Source organism: Pseudomyrmex gracilis, unplaced genomic scaffold (assembly GCF_002006095.1).
Source record: "Pseudomyrmex gracilis isolate BER0280 unplaced genomic scaffold, ASM200609v1 scaffold_125, whole genome shotgun sequence".
NCBI lineage: Eukaryota > Metazoa > Arthropoda > Insecta > Hymenoptera > Formicidae > Pseudomyrmex > Pseudomyrmex gracilis.
This window is the reverse complement of record NW_018020709.1, coordinates 2,690-24,467: the sequence shown is the minus strand read 5'-3', so window position 1 is coordinate 24,467 and position 21,778 is coordinate 2,690. Positions and strand designations below refer to the sequence as shown.

The 21,778-nt window shown below is 38.7% G+C and overlaps 1 protein-coding gene across 1 annotated transcript; it reads right to left on the bottom strand.

The window, feature by feature from the left end:
• Positions 1 to 647: 647 nt before the first annotated feature.
• LOC109856598 lies at positions 648 to 18,108 on the bottom strand (the record flags this gene model as incomplete). The annotated part of the gene is made up of 17 exons (XM_020432050.1): positions 648 to 918; positions 1,020 to 1,493; positions 1,610 to 2,044; positions 2,152 to 2,157; positions 2,815 to 3,150; positions 6,895 to 7,037; positions 8,033 to 8,069; positions 8,863 to 9,162; positions 9,515 to 9,689; positions 9,915 to 10,660; positions 11,090 to 11,224; positions 11,351 to 11,647; positions 11,768 to 12,001; positions 12,104 to 12,611; positions 12,748 to 12,936; positions 16,583 to 16,876; positions 17,798 to 18,108. Coding segments are annotated over 17 exons (4,692 nt in total), but the record flags the coding sequence as incomplete, so codon positions are not given.
• Positions 18,109 to 21,778: the final 3,670 nt, after the last annotated feature.

Genomic DNA, 21,778 nt, shown 5'->3' with positions numbered 1-21,778 from the left:
TTTTTTTTTTTTTTTTTTTAGCTTAAAGTACCTCCACGAGAGATAGAGAGGGGAGATCCTTTTTATAAATATTACTACGTCATTAAACTACGTAATATACAGTTCCAGCTCTACTCCAGCTGTTGGTAAAGAGCTTTGTGCTATTTATAATCATGTGCAACTGCATTATTTGCATCACCTATTCTTCTCTCCTTGGCGTGAATAATGCGATTCTCTATAACATCCAGCGTTGCGTATTAAAAGCCAATAATTTTCCCTTCTGTCGCCTTCTGTCGAGGGCGCATTTAACAAATCGAAACGCATTGAAAAATTTCGGCGATTTTAGCCTTTTTTTTTTTTTTTTTTTTTTTTTTGGTTTTATTATACAGTTTACAGACGCGGATTAAATTAAATTATGTACGGCGTTATGTAAGAAATATATATATTATATATATATATATATATATATGTATATATATGTATGTATATGTATACATATTAGAAAAAATAGCACGCTGAATTTCAGTGAACATATATATATATGCGTTACAGAGAATCTCATTAGTTTAGTATATCATACGTATATGTAATGTAATTGATAATTGTATAAATTATGCTTGAGTAAATATTTAGTAACGTTTTTTCTGCGACGTACCTATGTAGTCTTGTTTTTTTTTTTTTCTCTTTCTAAGCAGGAGCTGGTGAATGTCATAGAATCGTCCCCATAAGAATCGAAACACAAAGCGATTTGCGATATAGAATATAACCTGTACAATAAAGATATAATGTAGCAAGATAGTATGGTAGTGGATGGCGGATGTATTGTCTGTTCACTACGCATCTCAGCCAGGCAACTGAACGCTTTTTTTATATGTACACCGGAGACTCCTGGCCGGTTAACAACCTAAACATCGACGTGGGCATTGTTTTCATCAAAATCTAAAACAGAGAATGAGAATTTCGATTCTGTCACACATCATCATCCCTTTTCGAAAATTATATTCTTGTTTCGATAAAAAAAAAAAGCATCTCACACATACCTCTCCCACTGACGTAGCCAGAAGATTAACAATCTTTTCGTGCGGTACAGCAACAACACTCTGATTATTGATTTCAATTATTCTATGTCCCACCCGTACGCCACCCCGCTCGGCGATACCACCTCTCAATAGACTACATATCACTCCGTTCTGTACACTAAATCCTAACTGATATTTCGTGTCAGGTCTCTTGATTTTCACTTCGACAACGGGTGCGCACGGCACAACAGTCAGTTTAACGACCGTTTGATTCTTCGAATTCTTTATGTAAGTCTGACACGTTGATAAAGGCAAGCCGACTAATGATACACCGTTAATTGCTATTATCTGATCGCCAATGTTAAGTTGTCCGCAACGAGCGGCGGCACCGGCCGGTGCTAAATTCGCTATTACTACGGTTGGCAGCATCGAGCCCCACCCAGACTCAACGATTACGACCCCGAGGATCTCGCCCTTCGCTTTCGGCACCACCACCTGTGTGTCGGGAAAAAAAAAAAAGCACAGCAGAATGTTGAGATTCCGATATATTAACTTGCAAGATTAAAAAAAATTGAAATGTAAAGTAAAAACAAAGTTTTCGCCGTCAATACCTCTTTCTGCATCTCTTTCTTGGCGAACATCTGCAACTCGTCGCCGAATATCTCTTGCGAATTGAGCACCTCCTGATAATCCATTTCCTTAACAAAACTATGGTCTTCTATTCCGTTTGCCTTTAGGAACTCCATGTACGCTACTTGGAATGCTTGTCCGATACTTTGTGCTATGAATTGAGCCTCTTCGCTCTCGAAAACGTGGCAAATCATCTTCGGAGTTCGATTTATTTTCGGCACCTCTTCCATTTCGTGAGGTACGAAACGTCGCCGCGCCATCAACACCACGAGATCACCGATATCCGCTATGTACGAGATCGTGCGCAACGCGTGATCCATCATGATCTCTTTGAGATCGGTGTTGAGAACCATGATCTTTTCCGTGGAGATAAAGAGATCTACCTCCGTGCTCGGCTGAGTGTCACCGTCTGGTGCCTGGCGATCATCAACACACACAACGCATGTTTTTGTTTTTGTTTTTTTTTTCAGAAAAAACTTTTGCATCAAAAAAAAATTCTGTATAAATGTCATTTCATACATACCAACGCCTGTCATGAGAAAGCAGCATGTGTGACAAAAAAAAAAAGAAGAAAGTAGAGATAACAAGTAATTAATTAGAAATACATGTTCGAGTATATCTTGTTATATATATTAGTTCAAACGGACACAATCACGCTTAATCACTAATAAAAAGTAAGTAAATAGTGCACAATATGATGAACTGTATATAAAAGTTTAAGCATAATCATTGTAAAACGACACGCTATACGTAACAAACCTGAGAGTTTGAAAGATAGAAGCAAAACTGCCTATAAATGTTTTTTGAGCAATATCTAACTTCCGTGTGAGACTCGTTGTTTATATAATTATATAAAAGAGTGTGCATTGTATCATGTGGGTAAAAAGTGAGGAATAAGAACCCAAAAGTTTTTATGCATTATGAAAAACTGCGGGTGCGGGTTTTTTGGTCAAGTAAAATAAAAGTATATGAAGCTGACAAGATATTTATATATATATATATATATATATATATATATATACATATACATATATGTATATATATATATATGTATGTAAATTAATAGAAGGATGTGAGAGATATGATACGAGCTACTGCCCTTTTGAAAGATTTAAAAGGGCAGTCGGTCGGACTTTACAGAACGAAGGAGAGTTGTCTTGGAGGATGAAGGGCAATGAGGGCGGACCTTGATTTTTGTCACGGCCTCTTCCACCATGTGGTTCTTAAGGCGCTTACGCCGTTTACGTCCCCCTTCCTCTTCCACCTCCACCGACCCAAGAAATTGTAGTCTGAAAACGGTTGTGGACCCCAAGCAGCCACTGATCGGGGCCAGTTTCGGCTGGGCCCCAAGCGCGTGCGACTCGGCGGACTGGCCCCCACCAGAAGCGCTTCCTATAAGTTCTTCGCTCGAGTCGCATTCGTCTTCCTCTAGGCTTCCTTGCGAGGCAATGCTGCAGCGACCATACCCATGCTGCCCCCTATAGTTTAAGAGTGTTGCCTGCATCGGCACTGGCCCATCATCCTTCCGTTATGCACGCGCCAAACAAACAAACAAACAAAGGCTCTTGCTAGTCACATTGCCACGCACCACCGTACAGAACGAGAGGCAAAGAGCCAATGTTCACACATGAGTTCTTGAGTTGCTAACACAATCACAGTTTATAAAAACACGGCTTTACGTCTCTTATGCACAGTGGTCACATGCTTCGTGTTTTTTTCTCTATCGTATATACCGAGTCAAGTCATCATTCACATACAATAAAATAAGTTACTTTCAAGTAGCATACAAATTTTTGCGAGTTTTTACTGATGCGACCTTCGTTGTGCGGTATTGCCCTCGAAACAAGCTCACGATGTTCAGAAGCTGTGCAACGTGCAAAAGCATATGTTGCGAAAGTCATTAAAAACAAACATGTATACACCGGAATCGCTGCTGTTTGTGTAAACAATTTTCAAAACATAATAACGATATACTCGTGGAAGACATAACTCTTTCTAAATATCTCGTATTCAGCAACTCAGAACTCAAAGCAAGGAAAATTTATTGTTGCGACAAGCAATTAAGTTCTTTGTCGATTCAAGCCAATCGTATTCGATGTGCAGAGAATCAGAAGAATATAAACTACATAGCGTGTAAAAATATTGATTGTTTTTGGCGATAAACAATAATTTCGATTCAATTTTAAAGGAGTTGTTTTTTTTTTGTAAATTGATTTAAGTGCAAGCGTAAGAAAAAGATTCTCTTGCCAGCGCTATTTGAAATTACAAAATAGGAACGCAAAATTGCTGATTAAAAAGCTACATTTAAAACATTTCGGTAATATATTATTACAAAAGTTGAATATAAACTGTATTTTCTTATCGTATTTGTGTATATATACTACAGCATTGTTTAGCAGCCTTGCAATTGCGAAAAATAATATATTGCATGCGTTTCTGATAGAAAATCAGATTGAAACTCTATCCTCTTTCAATCTTTATATATATATATACGTTAAATATACATTCGAAAATTAGTTTTAAGGTCACTCAATCACGAAAACGATTTCGAAATAGTTTTTTTTTGAAATAGTGTAACTAAAATATATTCTTGCAACGATACAAAAACGTTTTTCTCGCTTCCGCAATCCCTGGTCTACTCAACTAAGAGACTTTACTTCATGCTACAATAAAAAAGATATAGGTATCATAAAAATCTTTAAAGTTGTCTATGACAACTGTATATATAGTTCAATTACGTTCAATCTTGCAGGATATATACTGTCATATTAAAAATGTCATAATTTGATTATCGATTTTCATTTGTACCTCTTGGTTTTTTTTTTTTTTTTTTTTTTTTTCAATACACAAGTTAGTCGATATTTTTTATGAATTTGTCAATCCCGCAGAAATTTGCTTTAACTTGTGTCTCTGGTATTTTTTCATCAAGTCCTTGTCGATGTTATTCTAGATTTGCTTTTTATGAAGTTTTCTTCCTCTTTTACTGACAGCAAGTTTCTCAATCTAGAAAAATGTTAAGCGCAGTTATTGAGTAGACCATTACTTTCCGCGTGTGTAACGACTTTTTCGTGTGCGTAAATAAATAAATTATTGTACCGAGATCGAGAGAATCTAAAAGGAAAGCAAAAATGTAGCAAGCGGACAATAGATATGTTACATAAAAAAAAAAAAAAATTTATTCGCAAAAATAAAGAGAAAGAGAAAGAGAGACAGACAAAAGATTGACAGACACACACAAAATCACATCAAAGTTACACTGAGAAGATGACAGTGTTCGGTGGTCAGGTGGTGGTGGTGATGGTGGTGGTTGGTGGTGGTGATGGTGTTGGTGATATGAGGAAGGGGGACGCTACACTGAAACATTCAGGCCTCTTTGCACAACGGCCAGTTCACAGTTATATTCAGATTAATTCTATCAGATAGTTATAGACAGAAATCAGCATTCAGATTCTCCTCCGGAAGAAAACTGAATTCAAAAAAATGATAACCAGCTTTGCAGTCACTGAGCAAAGTGAATTCACTAGTATAATTCCATACATAAGGTCACACAAGTGAGGAAGAGATGTTATCTAAATGCTGATGTTTGTGATTACTCATGAGCAGAACCTAAGAGCAGGAGGAAAGAATTTACTGTTTTGTTTCACTTGATAATATTGACAGTTTTCTTGAGAGATTAACTAACATTGAAATTATATACAGATTAATTGAAGAAAAAAAAAAAAAAGAGAGTATGTCGCAGTTTATGTTATCAGTGAAGATATGAAATATCAGAACAGAAATTATATGATATAGGTATGTTCTGAACGCAATTTGTCTTCTATATATATATATATATATATATAAGGAGAGTATGTTAAGTATAACTGAAATCTCGCAACACATTCGTTTATATTTGCGAAGTTGAAGTCGATAAACGAGTCTTGAGACACGATTTATAAAAAACGGACAGTACTCTTTCCTACAGAAAACTCTCAGGTTTAACTAAAAATTATTCAAGATTTCAGCATTTTAACCATTTGAGGTGAATTGGACGGATCTCAAAGAAGCAACAGTCTCGAAATATTTTACACTCGACCAAAAAAAGACGCGCTTTCCAAGACATAAATAAATTCCTTCCAATATTTTTTTTACAATATTTTTTAATTTTTTTTTTTAACTCTTGATGCGCGATGATGTCGAGATAAATATTATTATTTCAACAGTCCTCAAAAAGTTAAAAATTTCAACATAGAAATACATTATTGCAGATGAGAATATTGCGTTGTTGTTTACTACAAATTAAGTAGCAAATCAAAATAGTATAAAAGCATTCAGAGCATGCTGCTAATTTCGTTATTATTTTGTTATTTTATTCTAGAGTGGGTCCCTGTGGGAAAAAATTTTACACTCTCTCTCTAAGAGATTTTTTTCTAAAATATCCGATTTATATATACTCTTGAGTGGATTAAGTTAATTCAAAAATCTTATTTAAAACATCTATTTATAGTCAATATGTATACACAATATATAGAGATTCTAAAACGTATACATGTTTCTTTTCAACTATATAATATATATATATATATGCACCTTTCAAACTTGATTTTCTAATCTAAACAGATCGAAACATGTCATTTGTACAAGAATGCATTATCTATTAGATATCACAATATGCTTACTTAATTAGTAGTTAAATGTTCTTTAGAACAAAAACATTCTCTAGGAAAAATAATATATATATATGAAAATTTTGCAAGTGAGACTTACGTCACACTTGATAATTCAAAAATTGTACTTCAATAATATCTTTCTCTTTCAACGCTTCTTCGCAAATCTTTAGAAAAAAAAACTATGTGTTCTCACATATAGACTCTCGATATACGTTGGTCAAAAGAAATATTTGTAAGATATTTTCTTTTTTTTTTTTTTTATTTCTCGACTGCGCCTCTTCCAATAGCTTGCTGAATAATATTAACAGCGCTGCGCGCGTATCGCATTGTGGAAGGGAATTAGTGTCAGCAGCGAAGATTGCGATGTGAAGAGAAGAAAAACTTGTGTCCGACCGCGTACATCGAGTGTCTATCTACTTTATTCTGGTTTGTATATACCCTAGATATATAAAATTGTGCATCTTTATACACATATATCTGTATATGCAATCGTAGATATACACATTCATATATCCTCTTGTAACTCACAAATATATGTATATAAAAAAAAATTACATCATTTTTTGTCTGGTGATGACATGACAATCAGAAAAGAAGATATTTTCTACATAATGTACCTTTATTCTGGAAACGGCTTCCTCCGCTTGACACATTCGGGTCGACTTCGTAGGCTGACCCTCGCATACTAATTGCGTGGATCCTAAATACCTCGCTCGGAACAAGACACCCTCGATTAACACTGAAGGATCGTCCAATAAATCTGGAAGTGCCACAGACAGAAACCACTTAGAACTTTGAATCTCATTTTTCTTGTAATTTAACGTGCCGAATACAGCTACGTGTTCGAAGAAATTTTTTGACAGCCTAACGGAAGACATTGCATCTCGGGGACCGGAGTGTTTTTTTTTTTTTTGTTTNTTTTTTATCAAATTTTCCAGCTACTGTTAGAAAGTTCCATCTTAATAATTGTATTTATATCATCGCGTGTGAGAAATTTGAATTTTTTCACTTTTATTATAAATTGTCTTTAACACCGAATTACACATATCTCACACCGACTAAAGATTGATTGATGACACGGAAACGTAATATGAGCAATTGTACATTCGAAATGGCGCAGCCACTTTGATAGAATATCAAAGCGCGGGAGATTGTGAGATATTTATGACATTGTATGAATAAAATTGTCGTTATCAACGTGAATTACCATTCTTATCAGGATATACAAAACGAAAGCGCTATTATCTGATTTAAAGATGTTATACTTGAGTAGTACACGTTTTTTTAAAATAGTCTAAAAAAATGTACGATACACGCTTCTTTGATATATGCAAGTATTGAACAAAACAAAAATCAATGCTCTATCAAAATTATTTTGCACAACATTGCAACTAGATAGACAATCGAAAAACATCGATAAAGATTTAATGATGTTAATAGTAATTTTTAAGTAGCGTATATAAAATTTTTAAAGAGAGATCATGTACCTACCGTGTATAAGCGATTAAGAAGTAGAGATGTCGAATTTATAAATCCAATCAAGCATTAAGGGAAAGCAGAGAAAGAAATATTATATTAATATATACGTAAGTAATATAAGTATATTGTTATATAGATTTTTTAATGTTAATAATGTAACGATGGTACTTAGTTAATTACTTGAAAAAACTAACTCATTAATCAATACGAGAAAAGAAATTTTGAAAAATATAAAAATGTTTTTTTTGACAGCGATAAGAGAACACATGACGATACCTTCTTTGTTCCTACTCTTTTTCTTTCCTTCCTTATCCTGGAAAAAAGAAAAAGCATAATAGCATTTTATGTCCGATGAGACTCAGAGAATGTGACTTTAATAAAATAATAAAGTAACAATTGAAAATGTCACATGTGTAATTATTGAGACTGTTGAATAAATGCTAACACATGCAAGTAACTGTCATGTAACGTAACTAATTAACAATGAATCTGCGTTTCACCGAATCGTATATATGAATAAATTATATGGTTGTAAAATATGTAGATAGACTATACGAAACATCCATCATTTTTTACAATTTCTGGGTGTTTTTAACTCTTACAAACGTAAATGTAAAAGATGTAACTAAAATCGTTTGAAATTTTTCGTATTTTGAAATTTTTTTAATATTAGATCAAACAGAAAGTTAAATAAGCATAATAAGCAATAAGCGGTACTCAAAATTAAAGTAATTGGGGTGGGTAATGCCAAAGAGAGAATTAAATCTCTTTTTCGGTAAAACAAAATTATATATCAGCTTAAAACATATTACTGTTCGAAAACAGATAGCGTTTTTTCAAATAACATTCGCATTGAACAATGTGAGAACAAAGGTATATTGTCTTTTCCTCAACATTGATTTAAAAACGGCGTGCTTTAATGTAAACACACAGTGCTCAAGCGTGATTAGAAAGTACGTTTCGTTTTATAGCAACAGAAAGATAGCGTTGTCATGCACCAATAATGTGCTATCTCGCAACATCTAGACATCTAGATTATAGTCTCTAAGAAAAAAAAAAAAAAAATTAGATTCCGTGGTATGCACTTGATAAGGCACCTTTTTCACCTTGTTGTTAGATTCCTTGAGGCTCTGTGGGGATGAAGGAGAGTTTTTGACTGGGGTCTTCTGCGGACTCGATGTGGGTTGCGCGGGAGTGGTTACTTCGCACTCGTTAGAAGACGGCGATTGTATAACAGATACTACGGGCGGTGGAGAGATCGAGGTAGACGTAGAGGGTATGGGCTCGGAAGGCGCTAGCGTTTCTATCGGGGCAACACTCAGGGTTTTGGGAGGGGTTTGCTTTGGAGTAGCGACTTTTGCATTCATTGATGGTAACATTGTCCTAGACTTAGGCTTCCTCCACCCCTGCATAACACCAAGACAATATTTTTAATAATAAGAACACCAATATACCAGTGAATCTTGCGTAGCATATACAGAGGAAATGTGTAGGTATGTTATTGTATACTGTTTTTCTCTTTCAAAATTCAAACAAACTAATTGACACGCGTCAATTTATTACCTAGTACGAAATTATATAAATTGTTGTTCCTGCAACGACTTTCTTTTCAAGTGCGTGAATATGATTCGTATATACGTGCTTAATAAGACATTAAATATAAAAAGGAATAGGATCCATTAAGTATAATGATGATGATTTAAAAAGAGCAATAATAACGATCGAGTGAAATTTACAATTTACTCGTCGAATACGCACCTTGTCGTCGTAAAATCCCTGATCGTCCGTTCTCTGCTGTCCGAGTAACCGATCCGTTTCTAGATCGGTATCAGCCTCTTCTTCGTCCGGGCATTCCTCGATCTCCACGTCAGCCTCGTCACCTACGCGACGTGCTTCCGATTCCTCACTATTGCTTTCCATACAAACTCTCCGCCTGCCGTTCATTATACTACATCTTAGTTAGATGCGTTCACACGCAAAACAACACGCATTGGCCCTCGAAGGGTATCCCAAACGTATGTTTAGCGCGTGCGATAAAAAAAAAAAAAAAAAAAGAAACATAAATTACAATAGCAACTATGGAAAATCAGAACAAAATAATATCCGAAACAACACAATTGGAATACCCTTGGATCGCGCGAAACGAAACTTAAGATACCTTGGTATCCATATCGGACTGACGCTCGGCTCCGGTGGTTCTTCAGACGGCGACTTCACAGGCAGAGTTTTAGTTCTTTGCAACGCCATTCTGATGTCTTTGATAGCCGCTTCCACCTCTCCGCAGTTTACGTCTAATGTAACACTTTGTCTTCCTTGAGGCGCCGGTGGCGGCGGCGTACCCAGTGGATCCAGTCCGTCGAGTTGAAGCTCGTTCGCGTCGTACGAATTCTCCTTCTTCGCGATAAACAGATCGGGAGACGTAGTCTTCAGCGTATGTAAAATATCCTTTGTTACATTTAGACTGACGTCCTTTCCGGAATCGTTCTCATTGGTGCCCAACATATCGTTACGAGTTCTCTGTATAAGTTCCTTTTCTATCTCGTTTATTTGCCGCTTCATTAGCATCACAGTAGGATTGTTGTTGTCGGTGTCGCTCGCGTGTCCGCTAGACAGACCGTCCTCCAGCACCGGCATGCTCGTGTATATTCTAAGCGAGTCGGAATTGTTTCCCAGATCGCCGACCGATCCGAGAAGACCGCTTGCGGGCATCAATTCATTATCCATCATCATGAGGGACACCTCACTGTCCAAGTCGCCGCAATTGCTATCGCAATCGGTCGTCTCCGGACTGAGCGTAAAATTACGCGAATGTCCAACTTGCAAACCGACCTCAGTCTCTCCCAGATCCTCACTGCTGCCAGTACCTACAGAGAGGTCTAAAAAGTTGTTTTCGTGTTCACCTGTCTAAAAAAACCAAAAAACACTAAGCGTGAATGTTTACTGAATACCGCGTCTGCGTTTCAAATGGTGGTAAAGCTTTTTTTTCAAGCACACAGTCACAATTGGTGCAATTTTTAAAAACAGACGGTGTATCTATAAATATATGAACTATATATTTTATAACCTATATAACTCCGCTTGTAAACATATTCCAACCATTGGTGTTACATTTTTTTGAAATTGATTATCAATGATATCGCGATAACGATATTTACTTTAGTGAATTATTTGGAAGATACATAAATAAACATCAAATTTTTTTCTGCGACATCTGCTTATTGACATCAGAAGCAGATTGATGTGATTTTGGATGAAGGAAACAAAACAAGTTTTGAGAGAGAGAGAGAGAGAGATTAATTTTTTTTTACTTCATATACCCTTTCTCAAACTTACATTTTGTGGAAATTCTACTCGTTGCTTTTTAGGAGATTCATGTACCATAACCTCTTCCGTTGCCGGCGGACCGCTGGCTAACCGTTGGCCAACATATGCGCTACCTCCTTGTCTTCGTAATTCATAATCGAGATCCTTATGACAGAAAATAGCTTGCTAATTATACTCTCTTATAACAACGTAAGTTATTTTATAAACACATATGTGAGAATTTCTTTTATTATATAAAGTGTAAAAATTTTAAATTATCAAAAGACTCACTTGAAAAGGAAAAGTTTCTATGCTGTTCTCCTTTTCTTTCGTCGGCGCCGGACATTTGAAAAATTCTTCTAATACTTTTCGCGTCTCTGAAAATTCGTACAGATAGTCGAAGGTGCTACCTCCTGGCGATACAAGACTGCTTATATTATCAGCAGGTAAGGTTGTAGGTTTCAAAGAGTCTTCCTCCTCATCTTCGACCTTTGGTGACGGAGTTGAAGCATTTACAGGCTGATCTTCGGTGCTAGTGTTTTCTATCACAGTCTTGTCTACAACGATTTCTGCAGAAGTCTCTTCCTTCTTGAGGTACGAAATAAATTCATGAAATATTAGAAACTTGTACAAGTTTACTATTTTCTATAAAAAAGATTCTCTATATAAGTATATTAGTTTTTTTTTTTTTTGTTGTTTCAGTTTTACCTCATTGTGATTTGGTGTTGTTGGTAATACTCTTTGAGGAAAACCAGGTCTTGGTGTCATGTACATCGAAGGCGACGATAATAAGCTAGGAAGCTGGGTATTTTCGCGCACCCCATAACGTCTCGGGCTGCCGGAATACTGAGCGATCGGCAATTCACCGATGACTCTCGCAACTTTATGATTACGTTCCGGGGAAAGAGAATCCACCTCGCAATCACTCGCCGGTGTAACAACCTACAAAAAAAAGTCACAAAGTATTTTGCAAACGTGCTGTTTTCTTTTTCTTTCTTTTTTTGATATAAATGTGATACATTTATATTTTTTAAGCGACGTTACTTTGAAAAATTCCGAAGTGTTGCGGTGATATGCCGTTGTTGGACTAGGTGTGCTCCCGACGCTGGAGCTCGGTGGTTCCGGCGCGATACGACCTCTCTGAGAATCGTCCGTCTCAAGATCCAGATTGGTCGTAACTTGGTTCGTGTTGTTCGACGCCAGATCCAATCGCAGACCCTGCCAATTGTCATCGATATCGTCGAAAACAACAACTTCACCGTCACTAACGATGGCCATACTTCTCGCCGGTGTGTTGTGATTCGACTGATAATCTATGCAACTCTTTGGTAATCCATAATCCAGATCGGTAATACTTTTCGGTACTGCGTATTCTACATTATTGCTATTTAAAATCGAATCGTAATTAATTATACGATTGCTACGATTGCTCTTGGGAGAATCGTAGTCGAGTATGGATTTCGTCGGGTTGCGACGAACCGAGTGCACCTCCGAGGCGAACACAGTCTCTGTTACTTCCCGGTTTGCGCGTTGCTTTCTAGTCTCGCCGCATCTGAAAATTCGTAGCAGATTGAATAGAACACAATATATCAAACACAATATTTGTAAAACAAAATGAATGTTATATCTTCAAGAAAACAAACAAACAAAATCAGTTGACTGCTATACTATAGAGATTCTATAATTACCGGCTTCTCAATTCCCATATGGTCTGCGTACCAGGAGATTTGTTATTCTTCTTAACTGACAATTTATTGTCAGTTTGAATATCCTCGTTATTTATTGAATTTGACGCAGCCAGAAATCGTGATTTCCTAGCTGACACCTTTACTCGACTTTGTGAGAATACTTCTCGACCACCAGCAATTTCTATAATTCTACATGATGTACAAAAAACCAAAAACAAACAAACATTACACGCTTGTAATAACTTTTGTAACTGGTGAAAGAATGTACACACACACACACACACACACACACACACACATGTCAAATCTCTCATCTCAATTAAATTTAATCAATATATACTACCAATATAGTCTCTCACAATGAGAACATATGTAAGATCACAGTGGCATTCTTACAGGTGTCATGTGTTCTAAAAATAGCATTAGGCCCAGAGAGAGAGAAAGAGAGCATTTAAAACAATCCAGACGTTTTATTTCTCTCTAATTTTGTTTTAAAATAAAGTAAAATAATTGTGCAAATTTGCTTGTGGAAAATAATCTATATACAAACACAGACACGTGTTTGTTGACAAAAACAATAAGAATCCTCAAACAGCAGGTTATAAATCCTGAGACGTCAGATTCTAACGACTGTGTTTGCAAACCGCGTGTTATAACAGTTCGCTTTTCCTTATCGCGCGAAGGAAATGTGAAAAAAAATTTTTACGTACACGTAGTAACAGTCGGTAGAGCGACGGAATATATATTCGCGACGCCGCGTCTCGCGTGACAGGTGAGTTAACCCCAAAGCTGTGACGCGCGCGCGTTACCCATGATTTTTGACATTCGCGACGTTTGTTTTCAATTCGTGCGCGTTTTTCCCGACCGACGTAACATTTTTGCACGCGCTATTTGTTTCAGTCGCGGAAGCAACGACGACGCGTCGACCTTGAAATTTTTTTTTTTTTTATTGAAAACTGCTCGTCGAAACACGAGATCGACTTTGCGAGGATCTCGCACACGGAGAACGGAGAGAACGTGTGAGAGGCATGAGAAAACGGGCGCGACTTTCAAGCCCGTAAACTCTCGCGCCGACCATCTGGATGCGCTCTCATCGTCATCATTTCTCAAACGCGCACTAACTCCCCGGCGGCCTTATCTCGTCGACTGGCAAAAAACCAACATCGCGGGAAACGTATGTATCGGATTATATTGTGATAAGTTGCGACTCTTTATTTTTACGCGCGAATGCGTGAAAAAAAAAAAAAAATACACTCACAGTTGTGAATTTAAAATATTACGCACATCGAAAAAATTGTATTCTTGTTTTGAGGATATCCCACTCACTTTAAGTATTCTTTATACTAAAATAGGCGCCAAGAAGAGTTTCTTATTTTAAGAGGAAAATCCTCTAAATAGTAATATATTGATAAGAATATATACTGATTAGAATATAAAAAGCCTCTATAGAAAAACATATATATATCTCACTATCGAAAAAGACTATATTCTTAAATAAAGAATATATTCTTAATTTCAGAAGAATATTATCTAAAATCTTGAAGAAGATTTTTTAAGTATAAAATCTACTTATAAGAATATAATTTTTTTGGTGTATATGTATATACACGTACACCGAAAAAATTGTATTTTTGTTTTAAGGAGAGAGATATCCCACTTACTTTAAGTATATTTTATACTAAAATAGGCGCCAAGAAGAGTTTCTTATTTTAAGAGAAAAATCCTCTAAATAGTAATATTGATAAGAATATATACTGATTAGAATATAAAAAGCCTCTCTAGAAAAACATATATATATCTCACTATCGCGAAAAAGACTATATTCTTAAATTAAGAATATATTCTTAAAAATAAAGAGAATATATTTTTAATTTCAGAAGAGAATATCATCTAAAATCTTGAAGAAGATTTTTTAAGTATAAAATCTTCCACTTACAAGAATATAATTTTTTCGGTGCGCATTACATGAATGTTATAAAAAATAAATAAACGCGCACGGAAATAAATCTGCTCTCGTGCGTGCGCGCACAGTCGCGTGAAATACGAAAGACGATAAATCGTGTGAAATTACGTAATTTAAAATTGGAACTTGTTCGTATCGAACGTCTGCGTTTATTTCGAACAAAAATCGAGAGAAATAAAGACTTTACTTATTGTTTTTCACATCAAACATATGTATAATAAAATTCCCGACACGTTCGCCGAGCGATTTGAAATATATATATAATTATAAACCACCTGTGTTCTCTCGCGCGTGGAAACCGACTCTGTGCGAATTCTTGCGATCGAACGTTGGTGGATCCGAAAATAAAACGGCGTCCGATTGTCACTTGCGTCGATAAAATGAGTTTCGCTCGAATTACCGATGTGTCGATTGAAACAATAATAGAATTCTTAGACGCAAAATTGTAAATTGTCAATTCGCACACAAACGTAGTTTACTCGTCTCCTCACCTCTGACGTTGTTAAAAAAGCGTGACATAAAAGCTGCGCCGCGCGCTATCTCAAGATAGGTGACGAGCGTTTTAATAACCGCATTGAGCTAAAACAAAAATTTCAACTAAACTTTTGTAAAAACTCGCTTACGTATAAAAAAAGAGTCTCTGAACATATATATTCAAATTCGCACTTGTTTGCGAACAGCAGAGGGAATTCGAGAGAAGAGAGATACGAGAGAGATATATATATATATATATACCGCGAGAGATAATATTGTCACGCTTGTAACGAGCAGAAAGATTACGCGTGACCACAACCGGCTCTCGTGTGTGTGTGTGTGTGTGTGCGACCGAGGGGATCGGACCTTAAAGCGGAGCCCCGGAGCTTCGAATGCCGCGCCCGGTGAAAAACATCATTGAGCGCCGCGACTTTTTTATCAGTAACGAGGAAAACGCGCGACTTGCGAGGAAGAAAAATGTTTGCCAAGCGGGATTATATTCACACATTGTCGCGAGAGTCCATTGACTTGTTTGCTCTATATAACGTATACATATATATCGGGCACACGGCCTCCTCTCTCCTCGCGACGCGTTTAATGGCAGGCGAGGGAGAGAAGCTTGGTATTTGAGTGACATTTCCGCTCGCGAGTATATCGCCGGTATTAAGCTTGAAATTAACGCCCCGTTGAATATACATGTAGACGACTAGAGCCGAGGAGAGAGAGAGAGAGAGAAAGAGAGATACTCGTCGAGCCAACAGCCGGGTGAAACCTCTGACGGTATCGGCTATCGAAACTAGACCGCTCGTGTCCACTGACGGACAGATACATAAAGACCCAAACATCAAATGGGCTTTCATCCGTCTCAACCGATGAGCGTTTTCATCGCAAACGCGGCCCAAGTATACGCCTCGGATTTCGACGTTGTGAGAGAGAGATATATACACCGGAATGGGTAAACGCGCGGCGGTTTGTGTGTGCACAAGTGTCTCTCGTATCTCGAAGGTCTCCCGGTTTTATTGCTCGCGCCCCTCGGATCTTCTCTCGTTGGCCGTTTGTGACTCGATAATTTCAATCTTTATTTCTCTCTCCGCTCTCTCTTTAAGTTCAAGAGACCTCTTTTGATCTTTCTTACTCTGACTTTTAATCGTTTTATCTATCTTTTAAATGTCTTGACGCATTTTATTTTTTTTTTTTTTTTTACGACTGATGATTGACCGACGTAATAAACAAGCGAGTACAAAGTAGTTCGTTTTTTTTTCCCCCGCTGATGAGAAAAAAGCACATCGAGGAGTCGGTTGTTATATAATTTTCTTCGAGAGAGCGCAAGCTGTTTTTTTTGTGTCCCTCCTTTTGTGTTTCCGCGTTGGACGCGCGCGATGACACAATCCTCGTTACCTCGAATCCCGAAGTTTGTAGCTGGGACCTCCCTTGGCCGAGGTGAGAATGTACACGGGGCTCTCCTCGGGTCCGCTGTCGTCCTGCTGCGATTGTCCCTGATGATCGCTTCCCGGCAAGCTGCCATATTGCGGCGCGTCCTCGCTACGTCCCGACGCCGAGGACGAGCTTGACGAAAGCGGCTTCGCGGTGTGCGCCGGCAGTTGGCCCTCGACCGTAAAACCGGACACCACGCTCGCCGTCCTACGGGACAGCGAACCTGATTTTTTTCTGCCATTCGCTCGTTTTCTATACCTACGAACGCAACTTGACACTCTTAACAATCGGCAATTGTTAAAAAGTGTGTAACACAAATTAAAAAAAAAAACAAAAATAAAAGAGAATGAAAAACAGAATAAAAAAACAGAAAACACGAGAAAAAAACACAAACGCGAAAAACACAAAGTATTTTCTCGTACCGTTGATTGAAACGGTGGAACGTGTAACTACACGCAAACACTGTTGCATCGTAACTACTACGAGCGAGGAGGAGCTTGACGGTTTGCGCGCGCGGTTGTCTTTTATCCCGGCATAAATTTGAAATATTTTAAATGGCCCGCGCGAATATTTTATTACTCGCAAAATTATGCAATAAACGAGAACAACACTTTGCGTGCTCGTAAATTCAGGACTACGTCCTGAATTTTTCTTCAGGAAAAACGCCGTTTTATTTTATCATCTTGCACACCTGCGCCCCGCGTCTAGCTCCTCTATTAAGCAATTAAGTCTCATCTCACATTTCTCCGTGAGAGAATGTTGAGAAGAATAATTGTAAGATAAAAAAAAAAAAAAAAGAAAGAAAAAAAGAAAAATAAAACCAAACACGTAACCAGACACGTAAACTAGTCGTGTCGGGTCTAAAAATAGGTCCACGCAACGTTGAACAGCGCAACGCAATAAAAATAACACATCGAGAATTCACTGCGGCAAAAGTTGCAATTGTATATAAATTGTTTCAAACAAATTGCAATTTATATACACACGGTAACATACAAATTGTTTTTTATTTGGAAAACAACTTTCTGTGTCTTCTGTGTCCAAATCGATCAAGAAATTATCGGATTCGGTTTTTTTTTTCTCTGCGACTTTTTTCCGGAGCTGTTCTTCTCTCCTCCCTCCCTTTTTTTTTTTTGATTATCCCGATCGCCTCGCCCCGATTAAATCGGTTTAACTTGCCTGTCGGGGGTGTCGCGCTCGAGGTCGATCATGTCGTCCGATATCGCGGAGACGCTTGTCGACGTGTTTGTAGAGGCGATAGTGACAACAGCGGCTGTTGCGGCGGTGGCGGTGGTGGTGATAGCGGTGGCCTCCGTCTGGCAGGGGCTGTCATGCGGCTGCTGCTGGCTGCTCTGCGTGGAGGCCCCCGGGGCCGGGGGTGGGCCGCCCCTAGGCCGGCATTTCGGAAAGAGTCGATTCAAGTCGGCGTTCTCCAAGATCAGGCTTGTCATCGCCACGGCGCGTTCATGTCCCGGAGCAGGATGTCCATTCTGCGGGCAGAACACGAAATAAAAGAATTTTCTTCGCGGTGCGTTAAAGCGTTGCAAGCGAGAGATAGATGTACGGAAATTTCGCTGTCTCTCTTGCGCGCACCGAAAAAATTGTATTCTTGTTTTGAGGATATCCCACTCACTTTAAGTATATTTTATACTAAAATAGGCGCCAAGAAGAGTTTCTTATTTTAAGAGGAAAATCCTCTAAATAGTAATATTGATAAGAATATATACTGATTGGAATATAAAAAGCCTCTAAAGAAAAACATATATATCTCACCATCGAAAAAAAAACTATATTCTTAAATAAAGAATATATTCTTAATTTCAGAAGAATATCATCTAAGATCTTTAAGAAGATTTTTTAAGTATAAAATCTTCTACTTACAAGAATATAATTTTTTCGGTGCGTATATACGTGAAAAGAGCGTATTTTAAGAAACGTAAAGTTTTGTCTGACGTAAAGTTCTTTAGTCGAATATATTCTCCAGAAATTTTCGCGCGTTTTTTTTCTTTCGAATTGTTAATCTTCAGAGGAGATGATATTATCTTCAAAATACGCTCCGTTTGATATTGCAATTAATTGTGCGAAAAAAAATTAACGTGTGATTTACAAGAGCACGGAGATTTATCTTTTTGCAAGAAAGGAGAGATCGCGAGTGGTGAGTGCAGACGAGGTTTAATTTGGGCGTCGGGGGAAAACAAGCGGATATATTTTTCAAGCGTCAAATTTTCACAAGGAGATGTGAAGTGTGTTATCGATGCATCAAATTATAATTGAAATAAAAAAATCCATCTCGCCCGTTGATGCTACGTTCTTTTAAATTTTCGAGATCTCTTATATTCTAATTTTTCTGTGCAAGAACAATCTCTCTTGATAATCGCAAATTTTTTATCAACCCGCATTGTTCGAATGTTAAAAAAAACAAAAAAAAAAATAAATTTCCGCGCACGTTCTTGACACGTAATCAACGGAAATCTTCTCGCGTATCGCGACCTTGCTTTAATGAGGCTTTAATACGAACCTACCTACCGTGGTAGGGAGAATCAAGATATCCCCAAACACACACGTGTTGTGTGCAAAAACGTGCGATCGATTTGCGCGTTAAAAAAAAAAAGTCTCGATAAGAACCGCTTTGGCGGAGGGGGAGAGGGATAATATCTAAAAGACGTGTGTCTCTCTCATACCGTCGTACGTACCCCGTCTCTGGCGGGGGGGGGGGGCGACGACGATTTCGAGACACTCGTGCGAAAAATATAACGTGGACGAAAAAATCTCGCGCTTTTTCGCCGGGTCTCTCTAACGAGGTCGTACTCTCGCGCGAGAAACAACGCGCCACTCAACCGCGTCGCCACTCATACTCCGGCGACACCGCGGAAGTGTTGTACTTCAGTTATACTTCATACGTTCAAAGGGTTGAAGCATCGTGCACACGGGAATGCGGCAGGACGACAACGAGTTAGGTCAATGGTGTACACCCAGACTACAAAAACATACACACACACGGAGAAAGAGAGAGAGAGAATGGTGAGAGCGATACGCTCGAGCGAGCCGTTGACTTTCCTCACACGTCTGCTGTTATCAAAATGAACTGTTAGATCGTTATATACGTGTATAGACTACACACACCGTGCCGCTCCGACACTTAGCGAAACAATGTGCCGGTACTTAAAAAAAATTGAAGATGTATATTTTTCTCTCGGCGTATCATTTTCTCTCTATCTCGGTTTATCCGCGAGTTCTTCGGGGTTTGTGTATTTTTTTTTTTTTTTTTTTTATAATATAAGCGACGCGCGCGCTTTAATATATTCTTATAAAATCCATTAAAAACTCGGTCGCGAGAATTTTTCAGCAAATTTCTCCCCCCCGGTTTATGTGTTCTCGCGCGAAACAACAGTTCCGAGAGGTGTTTCCGTTGCTCGCGCAAGAGAGAGAGTTAATTATTCCTCGTCCGTGCGACAACCACCACTTTTCGTGTATCCCGAAAATTTCTTTCATTTGACTACCGGTGTGTGTGTGTGTGCGCGAGCGCACGGTACACACACACACACACACACTTCGCGATTCAAGAACCGGAAGTTCGTTCTCTTCTCGCGCGCGGAGAATTCTCTCGCGAGAGAACACAAACAATTATTCCAAAACTCGAGTTATTACCATCCCTCCGCGTCGTAGGCCCCCGCGACCCGAACGCGCTCGTCAGCGAACTTTCCGTCGTCGAATTTATTGTTATGCAGTGAACTCTCTCTCCCACCGAATAAGCAAAGTCTCGGAGGAAGAGTGCACGGCGCGTTTCCGCGATGAACTTTGCGCTTTTAATTAACACCACTTTTCCGCGCACGAAGAAGAAGAGACTTATGAAAATTCCATAGACGACGTCGCGTCGGTCTGGGGGGGAGGAGAGGAGCTTCCGTTCCGCGCGTTTAAATTTGCACGCGAGGAGCACGCGAATTCGCGCCATTTCTCTTCTTCTGTGTTGCGAAAGACGTAAATCTAGTCTACGAAATAACATATTGCGTTCTCGAAACCAAAATTTGAGATTTAAATTGGTTGGATTTTGACAAATGAGAACGCGAGAAGGGAGATTAAAAGAGAGATAAGAACGGACGGATCTCGGAAGTAGATCCGATCAACCCTCGATCGAGAGTGTCATCGTGCAACAAGCGTGCGTCCGAAATTTCGAAGGGGGAGATTCGCATTCGGTCTGATTTATCGCACCCCGAAGAGGGTGCCGGACAGACGTCGCGTTGAGTCATTCGATTGGTCACGCGGCTTTAATTCGGGCCTCGCATGAATCATCGGTGAATTACGAACGAAAACCCGAGTTGGTAATTATAAACTCTCGACTCGGCGGACGCCGATATATCGACTTCGCTGCGGAAGCACGTAGTTGTGCAAGGAACAGAGAACACGGTGGTTTGTGGAGCCCGAGTCGGAAAGAGGGGCACCACCACGCTGGCATGTGCGGCGCCGTTATTAGTTTCGCATAACCGAACTCGATTTATCCTCTCTCTCTCGGGTTCTTCGACATGTAAACGTATTTCCGATTTTCACACGTGTGGCACCTTCCGAGAGAGCCGATAAGGCTGCCGCCACACGTGGATTATTTATTTCGTTAGTTAACACATACACACACGTACCGCGTGCTATTCGAAAGTTGCCCGTTGAAAATAATAGCCGCCAGTATTGTTGGCGATTTTTAATACGCGAGAAAAAGAGAGAGAGAGAGAGAGCGCGCGGAAATCGGCGAAGATAATGTGTGGCCGCCAAATGGCCGCGAACACACTCCGACTTAAGTTTCTTAGTAGTTTACGTGAGCGAGGAAGAGCACGTAAACCAAAAAAAAAAAGAAAAAAAACTATTAAAAATACAAAAATTCTGTACGAAGAAACAAGTTCGCGCGAAAATATGAGAACACAAAAATCACAGGACCGTAAAGAGGAAAGAATCGTAAAAAAAACGAAAGATACCTTGGACTTCCGCAAGTTTAAAAATTGGCAATTTGCGCAAATCTCGCCGCGCGCGCGCGCACACACACATAACCGCGACGACCGTATTAAAGTAAACGTGGAACAAGAGTTAAAGTAGAGAAAAATGCATATCGCGCGCGGCGCAAAGACGCAATTTGTCATGCAATATCCGCGTTCTCCCCTCTATGGAATTTCGACG